Source organism: Megalops cyprinoides, chromosome 14, assembly GCF_013368585.1.
Source record: "Megalops cyprinoides isolate fMegCyp1 chromosome 14, fMegCyp1.pri, whole genome shotgun sequence".
Lineage (NCBI taxonomy): Eukaryota > Metazoa > Chordata > Actinopteri > Elopiformes > Megalopidae > Megalops > Megalops cyprinoides.
Genome location: NC_050596.1, coordinates 3,823,756 through 3,837,235, shown reverse-complemented (window position 1 = coordinate 3,837,235; position 13,480 = coordinate 3,823,756). Strand labels below are relative to the sequence as shown.

The window sequence follows — 13,480 nt, the reverse complement described above, 5'->3', positions numbered from 1 at the left end:
TTTCAGGTCCACAAGTTGAGATGAGTTGTTCTGAATTACTGTTTCTAGTTTGTCTGATCTGGTGTCGATCGGCTGAGAAAGTGTGGCAATAATGTTGGGTTTATTCATATCCACATCTGCTTTGCCCTTCTTGTGGGGGGGTGGCTTGCTCTGAGTGATGGGGCGAGGAGGAAAATCTTCATAATCCATCCATGTTAGCTTCAGAGCATCTCCTGCATAGTCGTGAAACTTGTCAAAGAGAACATTGGCACTACTAGCCAACAATGGCATGTTGCTAGCCATTGCTGAATTGTCTTTCTTTTTCTCACCTGTTCCTTTCTTTTCAGTACTCAACATTTGTCACTCAGAAATGGTCAAACCTAACGTACCAGTAACATAAATGTACTAGCTGATCAGTTTAGTCACTTGAAAGGCTCTCTAAATATTACATTTGGTTACGTTTGGTTTCAGCTCCATCTTGGCAGGAACCATCTCATGCACCTCAAGAGTGTTAAGCTATAGGAACATTTTGACAATTTCTTAGAAATCAGTGTGTTGTGTTTGTGTGTGAAATTGAAATTGATACTAGCAATATTTGTTGTGGTTTTCTGCCTTTGCTATTCAACCATAAAGTCAGCATTGTTGGCAGTCATGAGTAGACTGTGTCAGGATCGGAGATCGGGACACAAACGCGGACCACAGGGTATACGGTTCCAAACGTTTAATCGTAATCGGTAGGCAGTTCGTGGTACAGGGACAGGCAGGGTTTGAAAACACGGGGAAGCAGTCCGGGGGCAGATCCAGAAACGGTAGTCAAGGCAGGCAGAGTCAGGAACCAGGCAGGCGAGTGGCGTCAAACAAATCCGAATCGGCAGGCAGAAAACGAAGTCAGGAATCAGGTAGAAACGGCGACAGCAAGCAAATCACGGGAACTAAATGCGGGGACGAGACAGGAAGAATCACTGAAACAAACTAGCAACGAGACAGAGACACGCAGGGAAGATATAGGGCTGGGGTGACGAGGCAATGGGATGCAGGTGAGCAGGCAGGTGCAGGTAATGAGGAGATCAGGTGGGCGTAGACCAGGCAGGGAGCGGGGCGGGGCTGGAACACAAGCAAAACAAAAGCACAGGGACGGGGAAAAACAAAAACACCGTGGCTTAAGGGGGCGGAGCCCTGACAAGATGCCTATAATTGGACTCACTGAAATGAAGAAGCTGCTTCTACCCTCTTAGAAGACATGAGCCATGTTTTGGAAACATGCTCAGCCGGGCGTTAGCAATGCTTCAGAGAAGTGGCGACTATATTTGTAACAGAAGATCCACCACATGGGATAAGGTGCGAACCACCATTGTTTCTTAAGTTGACATTTCCTTTACAACAATTGTGTAATTAAGTAATGGGAGATTTCATTTATTCATTCCATTAATTTCATGAAATTACAGGTTGTGCACGTTCTCAGTCGGTGACAGCCCTCTGGGCAACAGCGCAGGAGCCCCCTACTGTTATGTGACTCCAATGGACAACAGTGAGATTCATCTGAGGAGCTGCTTTTTGGAGACTCTCCCTTTTCTCATTCTCTTAGGCAGAGAGGACCTTCAGTGGCTCTCAGCATTTTTGATCTTCACTGCCGTGCATTTGTATAAGATTGATATCACATCCTCCCCCCCCCCCAAACAAAGAAAGGAGTGTATAAAAAAGTTACAAAGCTATAATATGAATATTGCCCTACACTTAAGAGTGTGTGACAAAGCAGGTATGTGCTACTACGGAAGCCGAGAACAGCCATGCTTGCAATAATTTTTTTAATGCCGTTATCTCGAGATCACGAGTTAATTATTTCGTTATCTCAAGAAAACAAAAGGGCGATTTCTCGAGAAAATGAGATAATTTATTACGAGAAAGCAACTTTTGACAGATCGCTGTCATGACTGTCAGGGAGGATCCATAACTGAACAGTAAGTCAAGGCATGACCTTGACTGAAGTACAGTCTGATGTGTTGATCAATAATGGGTACTCCTGACATTTTCAGCTTAAATCAGTTGCTACAGTTGTCAAGATGCCATCTACGCATGCTGGCATGGCATTCCTGATCTCTGATGAACATTATAAGTAATGAGAGGAAACAACCTTTTGTTTTCTTGCGATAACAAAATAATTAACTGAATAATTAGCTTTGCTATCTTAAGATAATGAGATAAATTAACCCGTTATTTCAAGAAAACAAGCTTTGTTATCTCGAGATAATGGAATAATTGACTTGTGATCTCAAGATAATGGCATCAAAAAATAATTCAAAGCATGGCCGTTCTCAGCTTCCATATGCTGGAGGAAGTTGGGTCATCTAGTACTGTATATGAAAAAATACTAAAACCACTAGAAATTTGCTGCATAACAAGCACTGATACACTATATACCTTGGGCTGCACTATTCTTGTGGTGTTTTTCATTATTAATTGGAATGCCAAATGTTTTTCCTTTTTCTCGCAACTGGAATGCCCAGTTATAACATAGAAGTGTTATACTCATTGCTATGCGAATGCCCCCGGCAGCAATCTGGGAGAGCACAGGCAAGCATGTTCTCTCCTCTGAAACACATGGTCCCAAGTGCTGTTTCTTTTCAAGCCACAGTCCCCATGCTAGGCCTGCACAGGTGTGAGTCGTAGGAAGACACTTCATTTGCTACTTTATACAGGAAGACTTGTGGGCACCCAATTGAATAGCAGGGATTGCTATTGTACAGCAAGACAGATATACCCTTGGCTGACTTACCATCCCCTTACCCCAGCACAAGTAAGCCAGTCTGTAGGCGAAGGCCTTGGACATATTCTTGTCTTCAGAACTTCTCATGATGATGTTAATACTGCAGAATGTCCCACCTCTAGAAATATAATTTTTAACTCCAGATCCTTTCTTTCACCAGCTCTATATGTAATTTCTGCACAGATGTAGCCTGGCCTTTGACTGACTGTCAGTATTTAAAGAACTGGTGCCCCTTGCTGTCAGGGAGAATGTGTATGACCCAGAAGACCCCAGGTGCACCAGACTCACTCTGACTGGAGAGATGGTGGAGTTGGGGCCTGAGAAAACAGAGTTTGCTGAGGCAGCCATGTTCTTGAGGTGAGTAATGGATCATTATCATTGGAAGCCATAGACCATGACCCTCCATAATATGGAATGTTTGGTGTATGATGCAGTTATTCTGTGGCTTCTCTCTCTGCAATATCCATTAATATTAGCATTCAATGAATAGAACTTTTGATAACTTTGTATTTAAGGCCTGTTATCAAAGATTATGGCTGAACTGAACCAGCTTCTTTCTCACACCAGCCCCTAACTTCCTATGAAAAGATATCCACTTAAATGCAGCCAGTTTGACCAGTCATCTCTCCCCACAAATCAAGTGTGGTGAGCATTCCAGACACCCCATGATAAAAATTTTAGGTGGAAGTGGTTCTTCAGGTAGCTGAATCTGATACAGGTGTGGGTCAGGACGGTTCAGAGGGGGTATCACTGATGCCCCTTGATGAATACTTCAAACCCTCTGCTGAACTATAGGGACCGGTAGTGAAATGTTTATTCAACCTGGACCTCTCTCAGGTTAAATAACATGTTTAAAAACCAACTGCTTTGAAATGGACTCAGGAGTCTTCTTTTGGAAAGACTGCAGCCACTGAAACATACACATAAAGTACACACACATGTACACAGAACACAAACACATAAAATTCACTGGAATCTGAGATTCAGCACAACATAAAAGCTTCTTAAATTGGTTCTAAATTACTTCAAGGCATATTCCATTTGAATGATTAGCTATGGTATGATTAACAGTATTGCACATATCTAGTCTTAAGTTAACTTAAATTCTTAAGCAAAACCCAGAGCACAGGGTTAGTCTACCAGCTTCTCACTTGGTGGGGGGAAATGCATTTCAAATGGTAATATATAACATGCAAGCCTCTTTCCTTGAATAAGGTCAGACCTGAAATCTGTGTTTATCTGTTTTGTTTGCTCCAAACTATGAGGTAACAGTTGGTGACGAATTGCCGTGCTTACCACAGAGAAGTTGCATGATATGACTGATGTGTCCACCCCCTCATGGCATTTGAAACTTTTGCTTCAGGGGACATGATCAAAGGTGGCCTTCCTCACCTGCACAAAACTAACCCTCTTTTCAGGTTCTGACCTCTTTCTCCATTGCCTGTAGAATGAGTTTATTTATGGTGTTGATGTATTGTTTATATCTCACTGTGACGTTAGATCTGTCTCATTGTATGGTCCAGGAAAATGTATTGATTTGTTTCTGGCTTAATTTTAACAAACTGTTTAGATTGCAGTGTGGGATGATTGCACTATTGATTTTGCCCTGTAGAAGTCCATACTGGAAATGAATATGCCTTACACATGAGTTGGGGACAGGGTGTCAGAATGACAGAAAACAATGAGCCTGTCCCATTACCCATGTCAAACTATCAGTATTTACAAATGACCAAGACAGATTCCACAAACCTTTATATCCCTCTATGAACCTGTCACCACCTTCATTTTTATACAGGATCGCCTTAGTGGTTATACACAAATGGAGCTCCTCTGAGCATCAGAATGTTTAATACTGCCTTTGAAAATAGTGTATAGTTCTGTGGTGAAACCTGCACAGTTATGAATTACAAGACAAGATGTAGTGTTCCTACCTAGAAGACAGAAACATATTACCTCCATGTTGACTTTCTCAAAAATGTTATTGAATTGCAGGTGTCGTAGATTTCCATAACAACATATATTGTATTCATTTATATTATCTTGTATTTATAGGGTGCAAGAAAAAATGTACAAAATGCATCTCTTCACATCATTGTGTTATTTTACACAAAACACATAGTTTTACAATCTGCCTCTGTTCCTCGTGGCCAAAAATTCTACGTTTGGGAATAATAGCCAACCGACTAGTGAAATGTGTCGTCATGGTAGTGTAAAATAAAGGAAACTACTGCAAAGAATGCATTTAACAACCTCTCTGATGTCACTGCGTACCAGAAAAAAATATATTGCGCAGGACATTGATTTATAGTAAGACACTCTTTCACTGGAATTGGCGTGATTATTAACTATTTTTCAGCAATGCAGGAGTTAAAGGATAGTATTACTGCAACATTCACGACCAGTAGTCTACAAGCATGTGTTACTAAGTATGATGTTACTGATGAAATACAACTGAGCGATGATATCCCACGCCTATCAGGAAAAAGATTGGCTTTGGCAGTCTGAATGCGCTTGTGTCTGAAATGGCGATGACAGAGAGATGGTAGCTCGCCTTGGTAGATAACTCGACAGCTGTCATTTCACATTACGTGACATCCAAGGGGTGCGAATGCTGTCCATTGTACGAACACAAAAGCTGTCACTTTTTGCCTGTCGGTCTGCGAACTGGACCCGAGGGTCCTGCGTATCCTTAAACACTTTAAACATCGTGAAGTGCTTCGATTCAGTATACGAACAGTTTGGATAATTGTAATTTTTTTTTTTGCTGATTACCATACACTTTTTATATCTGCCACTGACCACAATATTGCATATTTCTTTACACAATGTGTATACAATAGGATTACACTATATAATGAATACTCCCGTTACTGCAGCTGGTTATGTAGAAAAAAGGATTATAGGTTCTTACAAAATTATAGCGTCAGCCTATCGAAATGTTATAAGATCCTGAATCTAAACTTGAAATAGTCGTGGTTTGCCGTTAGACTACGTATTTCATGAGAATTCTAGGCACTTGATAAAAAATGACTCACTTGTTGAGTTATTTTAAAAACTAATCTTGTTTATCTTTAATCCATTGTCCTTGAATTGGGATCCCCTGATCACTTATTTATGTTTGTTGCGCTCTAGCTCGCTTGATCAATATTTATTTTAATGTTTCTAATGTTTGATCTGTAGTTTTTAAACAGATGACGTAAAATCAAGATGAATATATTCTCCACCGACCAGGATCATTATGTGACAACAGAATTTACAGGACTGCCATAACCTGGACTGGAGTAACATATCAGCCAATTCCTTCAATGTATGGTTTTTGTGTTGTGGTTGGCTAACGGGGGATTGACAGTAGCCAATAGTATCTCTCGGTGGGCGGTGACCGTGTTAAGGTTGACTGAGAGCTCACAGTTCGTAATAATAATCGAGACGAGGGTTGCACGGTAAACCACCGGCGGAGCATCGACAGCTGAATTGTAGGTTGGTGAGTGTTAGCCAGAAGGAAAGAAACGAAGCGGTTTGACAGCTGGTACAGAATGTGGAATAGGCAAGTAAGTATCCGTATTTTTTTCTAGCATTAAACTTGATATTTTGCTAGCCTGCGGTACCTGTAAGCTAGCTGGTCAGTGTGAGCGCCACTAAACCGGGGAAAGCAAGCTGTATCATGTGTTTTCTTGTGCCTTCTTGATGGTTTGCTAGCCCGCTAGTGATATCTGTTCATTATTTTTTGCACCGGGGTTAAAGGCAACTCGGGCAATTACGTTACGGCTACCCCTATATTTAGTTTCCTTAACTTTTGTTGGTTACAGAGTAGGCAGTTATGATACTGAGGCGATCTAAGTAGCTCAGTAGCGAGATAAAGGACATAAAGTCTGATGAGTTTTCAGTCTTCCAGGCGACCGTCTAACTTGGCCAAGCAGGACTTGTATGCACAGCTCAAGTGGTACTTGCCCTCTTTAGCGAGTTAGCTAACAAGCTATCAAGCAACTAGCATAGACAGCCAACAACTTTATTTGACAGGTGTTAGTCCCACAGTTCACTTTGATTGTTAAACAAATTTTTGTGTGCTTTTTCTTGTCATTTGATTTCAAACAGCTAGCTGACCAAAACAGCTGAAGATCGCGGTGCACGACGAGGCTCCAAAAACAGATCTTCCAATTCAGATCATCATTTCGATGCAAATGAGGGAATTGCAGCGACGGTATTGCTTTTATCAGTAGTAACAGCGCTAGCTCGTTAGCTAGCTAACGTTACCGCTTACTGATTGTGAAAATGCTCCGGACTGAGTGATCAGCGGCGTGTTGGATCGGCAGGCGTTAGAGCCCCCCGCTCACCCCCCTCTGCGTGCATTGTCTGTCTGGGGTTCTGAGCGTAAACATTTGTCTGGGGACACCGCGTCGTGGAAAATCGCTGAAATGAAATGAGGCTCAGACATGGAACTGTTGCCACAGCTCTCCTGTTCATTACTTCGTTCCTCAGTCTGTCCTGGTACACTGCCTGGCAAAATGGGAAAGGTAAGCACGCTGTGCCGCCCCAGTCATCATGCGCTACGGCGAGTAGAAGAGTTCGTCTGATAGAAGGATGACATGGATACATAGGTTTCCCAATCAGCGCCAGTTGGGGTGGTTTAGTTTTCCTCCATGCAAGGCGAGAAGCAGTCACATCTGACGACTAAAATGTGGAAACGCACTTCGGTTGAAATGAAACAACCACTGTGGAAAGAAAAAATGGGGCCGGTTGTTAACGAATTCCTGTTCCTCTTTCGGAGTATTATTTTTTTGTGGTAGCAATGGTTCCTGCACCAACTCCTCGGTGGTGCATGCGAGTGTTTTGCATCTTGTATGCTGTTGTGTTAGTAGTCAGAGATTAATTAGCGTCCGGGATGGTAGTTTGTGTTCGTTTTGGAGTGAGAGCACAAGTGCCAAGGTATGGCCGTGGATCCATGTTGTGTTTCGGAGGAGCTTGTCTTCCAGCTAATTTCCCATTAGTCAATTCAGTTTTGGAGCCAACACATAACTAAACCGCCCACATCCTGTATTGATTCAGCTTCAGCTGTCTGCTTTTGCATTACGCGAAATGATAGAAGCACAGGGTTGATATGGCAAGTACTGAGAGGAGATGGACAGATCTGGTTTCTTGTAAATTATTAGCCAAACCATTCTAAGTTCTGCGCTTTGTTAGAAGTTTATACTTGAAGACAGCGATCAACACCAGGGACCTTGTATGAACTGTATTGGGAAAAAAAGTTTATCAACAGTGCTACTGACAGGTATAGCATGCAATTTTTTTTCAGGTTATTGGAATGTCTTTTTGACAGAGAATGGATTTGTTCTGAAATTCAGGCTATTGCTGTTGGAACAGTGCTCAATCTGTTGATTCAAAACCAGTTTCTTGGCGTTTGGAATGCAGTAAAGTGAGGTCAGAGTTGAATGTAGATGATTGTATCACTGTTCACGTAGGACGTGTATGGGGGTGATCATTTGGTGGTAGCAATCAGGTCTGTTGCATTATCTGCAAAACTTGAGGTAACCCTTGGATTTGTGAACCACTGTATTCAAAAATAAATAAAAGCAAAAACAAGGAAAAATCCTCATGCTTTCATTAAGAGGGACAAAACACGTAGAATGGACAGATATGTGGCACAATGTCTTTCCCTCATAGTGATGGGTTTTTTGTGCCTCTAGATGAGTATGATTTTGAGCAAAAGGTTTGCTCCCCCCACTGGGCCCATATCTCATGACCCTAGTGGGGCTGTGGAAGTTAGGATTTATCTCTGTTAACAGAGTTTCTCTTGTCTAGAAATGGGGACCTGACCAACAGTCAGGCTACTGATGAATCTTCTGTATGGGCCTGTAAGGAGAAGTGCAGTTGTTTTTTTTTGTATCAGTTGCCTTTTTCCTCCCACCTGCTCTGTCGTCGGCTTCGTCAATGCGAAACTCAAGTCCCATGGCAAATTATCCATGATTTATTTTTTTGTGAGAGAGGGCGCAGTTTGAAACGGTGTTTTCAAGCCACAGACAAATACAAGATATCCTCCTAGCCTAAATAGTCTGACTAAAGTAGCTCATTCAGGATTGCAGCATAAAGCACGGCTCTTGGAGGAGGCACTGATGAGAGGATGGGGGCTGCTTTGGATAATGTTGCAGCTCTTGTTCAGACAAGGCTCTTTCTGAGCTCCTCGGATGTTGGAGGAGAAGGCCGTCTCTGTGAATCCTCAGACAGAGAGTCAGCTTTGAAACGGTCAGTGCTGTGCGCTAGCACATGTGCAGCGCATAATAAAGGTGCAACATGCAACTTGCTTCAACCTTGGTGAGTGTTTGAATGTGTGCATGCCTGCCTGTGGTCGTGCAGGGCATGGGTACACTTTGTTGGCATGTCAGATCTCAGGGCAGGTCTTACCACCACATCCCTCAGGCAGTGCTGAATCATAGTGACGTCCTGGTGAAACAGACAATAGAAACTTTGGATGGCCTCTTCAGACTTGCTCTCTGTGCAGTAGGATTTTCCTGTTGAGCTTCATTGCTGCAGAGCCACTTTTCCGGTTTTTCACTTGACATGACATTTGTAAAATGGTGTTCTACTTTTCACTTGAGTTTTTTACTGCCTGTTAGCATCATTGTACAGCAGCAACACAAAGCATTTTCCAGTTAGTTAAGGATTATTCCCAAGATTTGCATTGTCTCCCTTTCAGTGGTCCCTATCACTCTGATTCCTCTGTTTATTTATTTGTGGTTGTATGGGTCCTCTTTCAATGCTGGAAAAACAGGCTATGACACATGCACTTAGGATTGCAGTTACATCATCAGCCAAATGACAGGTTAGCGTGGCTTATCCTACATACATATATGAGTGAAGTGGCCCTGTGCTGTCTGACCTCATTTGAACACATTGACTTCACGTGACCACACAACAAAATGCCTGAACTTGGGACCAGTTTGCATTTTCTCTTTCATTTCTTTCTTTCTGTCTTTCCTTTCTCTCTGTTTCATTCTCTTCTGCTTCCTCTCCATATTGATTTTCGTGTGACAATTCATTCATTTCAAATCCTCCAGTGTCCCTGATAATCCTCCCCCTTGGTCTTGCCTTTATAACCTGCTTCAATGTATGCACCCTGCACCTGTTCACAGTCTATTGTACTGTGAGTAATACTGTGAGTAATACTAATTACATGCACTGCCACCGTGAGTGTGATGGTAAGTAAACAGTATCACAGAGGAGTAGTTTACAGCTTACTCTTCTGATGAGAAACCAGTTCCTCTTAATGCTCTTGGACAACTGAAGACATTCAACAGAAACATTGTGGGGGAGATGCTTTGCTCAGTGGCCCCGCCAAGGATTGCAATCCACAACCTTCTCTGGCAAGGCATGTTGTGAAACCACCTCCACACACTACCTGCCTTGTCTTGAGATGGGGTGCATTGCAGCAACAGGTCTGGCCATCGTCACCTACACTAGTGGCACCACTCCCCACCATACATAGCTGGGCATTGCTGAGGCCAATATTTACAGCTCCTCTGCCTGCCTCTGTTGTTCTGACATCCTACCCTTGCATTAAGGAGGGCTGAAGACCCTTGAAAAGCCCTGGGTCTGTCGCTATGTCCAGACCCCCCTTCCGTGGCCCCTTCCATGCCAGGGCTTGCTCTCCAAGCCTTCGCGTCTGTCACACAGGCTCTCAGGCTGTTACTTCTGCGGCTTGTCACCTCTCTTCCCGTGCTCTGTGTAGAGAAGCATGTTGGCTAGGGCTAGAGGTGTGTTTGTATTCCTCCACTTGCATTTCAGTTTACTCCAGTTCTGTTTTATATTCACCCAGCTTCCTCACTCCTCTGTTTCTACAGTTAACCAACTCCACTCACTGCTCTGTTTGCATGTTATACTTACTCAGCTCTGTCCACTCATTTACTAGACTGTAATACTTACTCAGCTCTGCTCACTGCTGTTTGTATTTTATATTTACCCAGCTCTGCGTACTCTTGTGTTTTTATCTTAAATTTACCCAGTTCTGCTCACTCCTCTGTTTAGAGTCACCCCTCTTATGGTCTGCTGTTGGCATGGTGACCAAAAGAGTGTCATAGATCTTGAGAATCTCCGTGTGGATATGGTATATATATTCTCTATCCTTATCTCTTTGAAATGGATATTTTTGTTCTGCCGCCTTTCTTGGCAGAGAGGTGGGATGCTGACCACTAATGTTCTGAAGAGAATGTGGAACTGTGAGAGCATTCACAGTGGGAATGTCTGTGGGCCTACGGGTTGGGTAATTCTCAGTTCATTTCCCTACAGAGGACATCAGTCACAGGGATCCTAAATCTCTCTCAGAAATAATAATCATTTTTATCGGTGTGGTGTAAACACGGAGTGTTTCACAGGTGAGTGTTATAACTGAGGAAGAGGGGAGAGAGTAAAGCAGGGTGAATGGACCGGTGAGAATCGCCTGCTGACAGGATGATGGCTGCTCAGTAAATCATATGTGCACCTCAAGGAAAGAAAGGAAGGAAAAGGACATGACTGTGCAGGGTTTCAGTGTCCATGGCAGCTTGACATTCAGTAAAAACATGAATGCCACAATTCAGCCATTCAATAATGCGTTCAAAATGATCGCATTTTAATTCTTATCTGAAGGATGAAAAGAAATGAGTCTTGCACTGTCACACTGCATGGCCTGGGTGGGAGACACCTGGGTGCACTGTACAGCTTTGGGCTGCAGTGTTGTGTAGTGGTAAAAACCAGGGTTTCCAACCCACAGGTAGCACCTTTAACTGCCCAGTGGCTACTAACACTCTTGTACCCTTGTACCAAATTTGCCTCATTAAATACCTAGCTGGGTAAATGGATAGTATGTAAAGTTGTAAGCTGTATACTGTAACTCTGTATATGTAGCAGGTGCTCTGGATAATAACATCTGCAGGATGGTTGCCTGTACATCTTCAGAGTGAGGAGAGCACGGGCATCCAGGAAACCTTGGGGTGTTAAAGTACCCCCCTTTCTGGAGGCATTGAGCCTGACTGGCCATAGTGACAGTGCCTATGGGAGGAGACATTGAGGGGCTTGTGGAATACCTGTTTGGTGAGGCGTGAACTACTATGCAATGGACTCTAAGGCAAGTGATGGGAACATCTTTGATTAGTTGTACATTTTGGTTTTTCTAGGACCAATATTGACCAGAAGCCCTCTCTGAAACCCAGCGGAGTGGCTAGGGAAAGGGGCCTGTGAGGGTTGTGTGTTTGAGTCCTGGCTGCAGTTGAACCAAGGTACTGGGCCTAAACACTTCAGTGCTATGCATACCTTCCTGCACAAATGAGAAAATGTGTAAAATGTGATTGACAGAGGCCCCCTTCAGAGGGAGAATTCTCTGGAACACGTGAAATATCCATGTGATTTGTGCTGCGTCTTCCAGATGGAAATTCCCCCTTTTCCCCCACGCTTCCTCCTTCATCTCCTCCCCTAACACTGTGATTGATATGAATCAGAGAGTTTTCTGAGCTCAGCCTCTGTTAGAGCCCCAGAATGAAGCACTGGAGGAGTCAGTGAGTCAGCTCGCCTCTCTCTGACCTGAGGTGCCAGGGGAATGTGTGCCACAATTCACAGCCAGCGCTGCTGATATTGAGCGAACCCCTGCCCGAGCACGGCGGGGGAAACAAAAGGAGGTTTCACTTGAAGGCATTTTTTTCCTTAATGAAGAAATTAATGGAGTGGATGTTATGGAAATGAGCTCCCTGTCCCCCATGGCTGCTTTTTTTCCCCTCACACTCCCTCTTACCCCCCAGCCCTGTGCCGCTGGAACCTCTTGCCTGGCTCACACGGGCACAGATGAGCCTGTGTTTGTCTCTGCCTTTTTGAGTGGTGATGCCTTGTGATGTTGCATTATGGGGGCTGCTGATGTTTTGGGTTACTGTTTGCAGGGGTCAAGTATCATGCGAGAGCCAATCACATCAGGCCTCAGAGGGAGGCGGTGCAGTATTTGTCAGAGCACTGAGATCATAAGTCGGTGAGTGTTCGGATAATAAGACTGCTCAAGGTGTTCTCTGCTGACATTTCTGAGAATGTAAGGGGAGGCTTCAGTGGGTGGGTCTGAATGTGCCAGAAGGCTGGATCTGCCTCAGATCTGCCTCAGTGTGTCTGAGGAGCTGCCTGCCAGACTCACCTGCGAGGATTGGAGGGAGTGTGGTACTTGGATTTAAACTGTGAGAACAGTGAAGGAGGAGGAAGATTTACATGATGATCAATTCCACTGATGGAGGATTTGGAGTGATGCCCGAACCCGCCCTCCTCAAACAAAGAGTATTGGCAGATTCATGGGCCCAGAGGCAAGGGGCCACATGCAGCCAAAAGTTAAACTGTCCAGAGGCTGTCAGAAAAAATAGCTGTCTCTGGAGTCACATCCATTGTATGTCTTCCTCTGCCCTTGAAGTGGAATGGTTTCTGGCTTTTTTGGGGGCCCCTGCTGCATGCCTGCCTCTGTGTGGGAAAGACAGCAGTGGAGGGAGGCCACGTTTTGGGGGTCTGACCCCAGTGGAGCTCTTGTAGGTCTGAGCGCTACTGTATGTACTGTATATGACTCACAGGACACCCCCTAATGTATAATTAACAATGCACACATTTTATAATGTGGCAAATGTTTACGTAGAACTTTGTAGAACTTTTCTGATTCCTCTTTTGTATATTCGTTTACACAGCAGCACAGTATGTATATACATATATATGTACACACACACACACACACACACACACACACATACACAC

General features: G+C 43.7%; 1 protein-coding gene across 2 annotated transcripts in view; it reads left to right on the top strand.

The window, feature by feature from the left end:
* Positions 1–6,174: 6,174 nt before the first annotated feature.
* LOC118788873 (alpha-1,3-mannosyl-glycoprotein 4-beta-N-acetylglucosaminyltransferase A-like) overlaps positions 6,175–13,480 on the top strand; it is a 30,767-nt gene continuing 23,461 nt past the window's right edge. For both annotated transcript variants that reach the window (XM_036545049.1, XM_036545048.1), the window contains exons 1-2: positions 6,175–6,291; positions 6,836–7,254. In XM_036545049.1, coding sequence (XP_036400942.1) covers positions 7,161–7,254 — 94 coding nt within the window. In that variant the 5' untranslated portion in view covers positions 6,175–6,291; positions 6,836–7,160. The remainder of the gene's footprint in view (positions 6,292–6,835; positions 7,255–13,480) is intronic.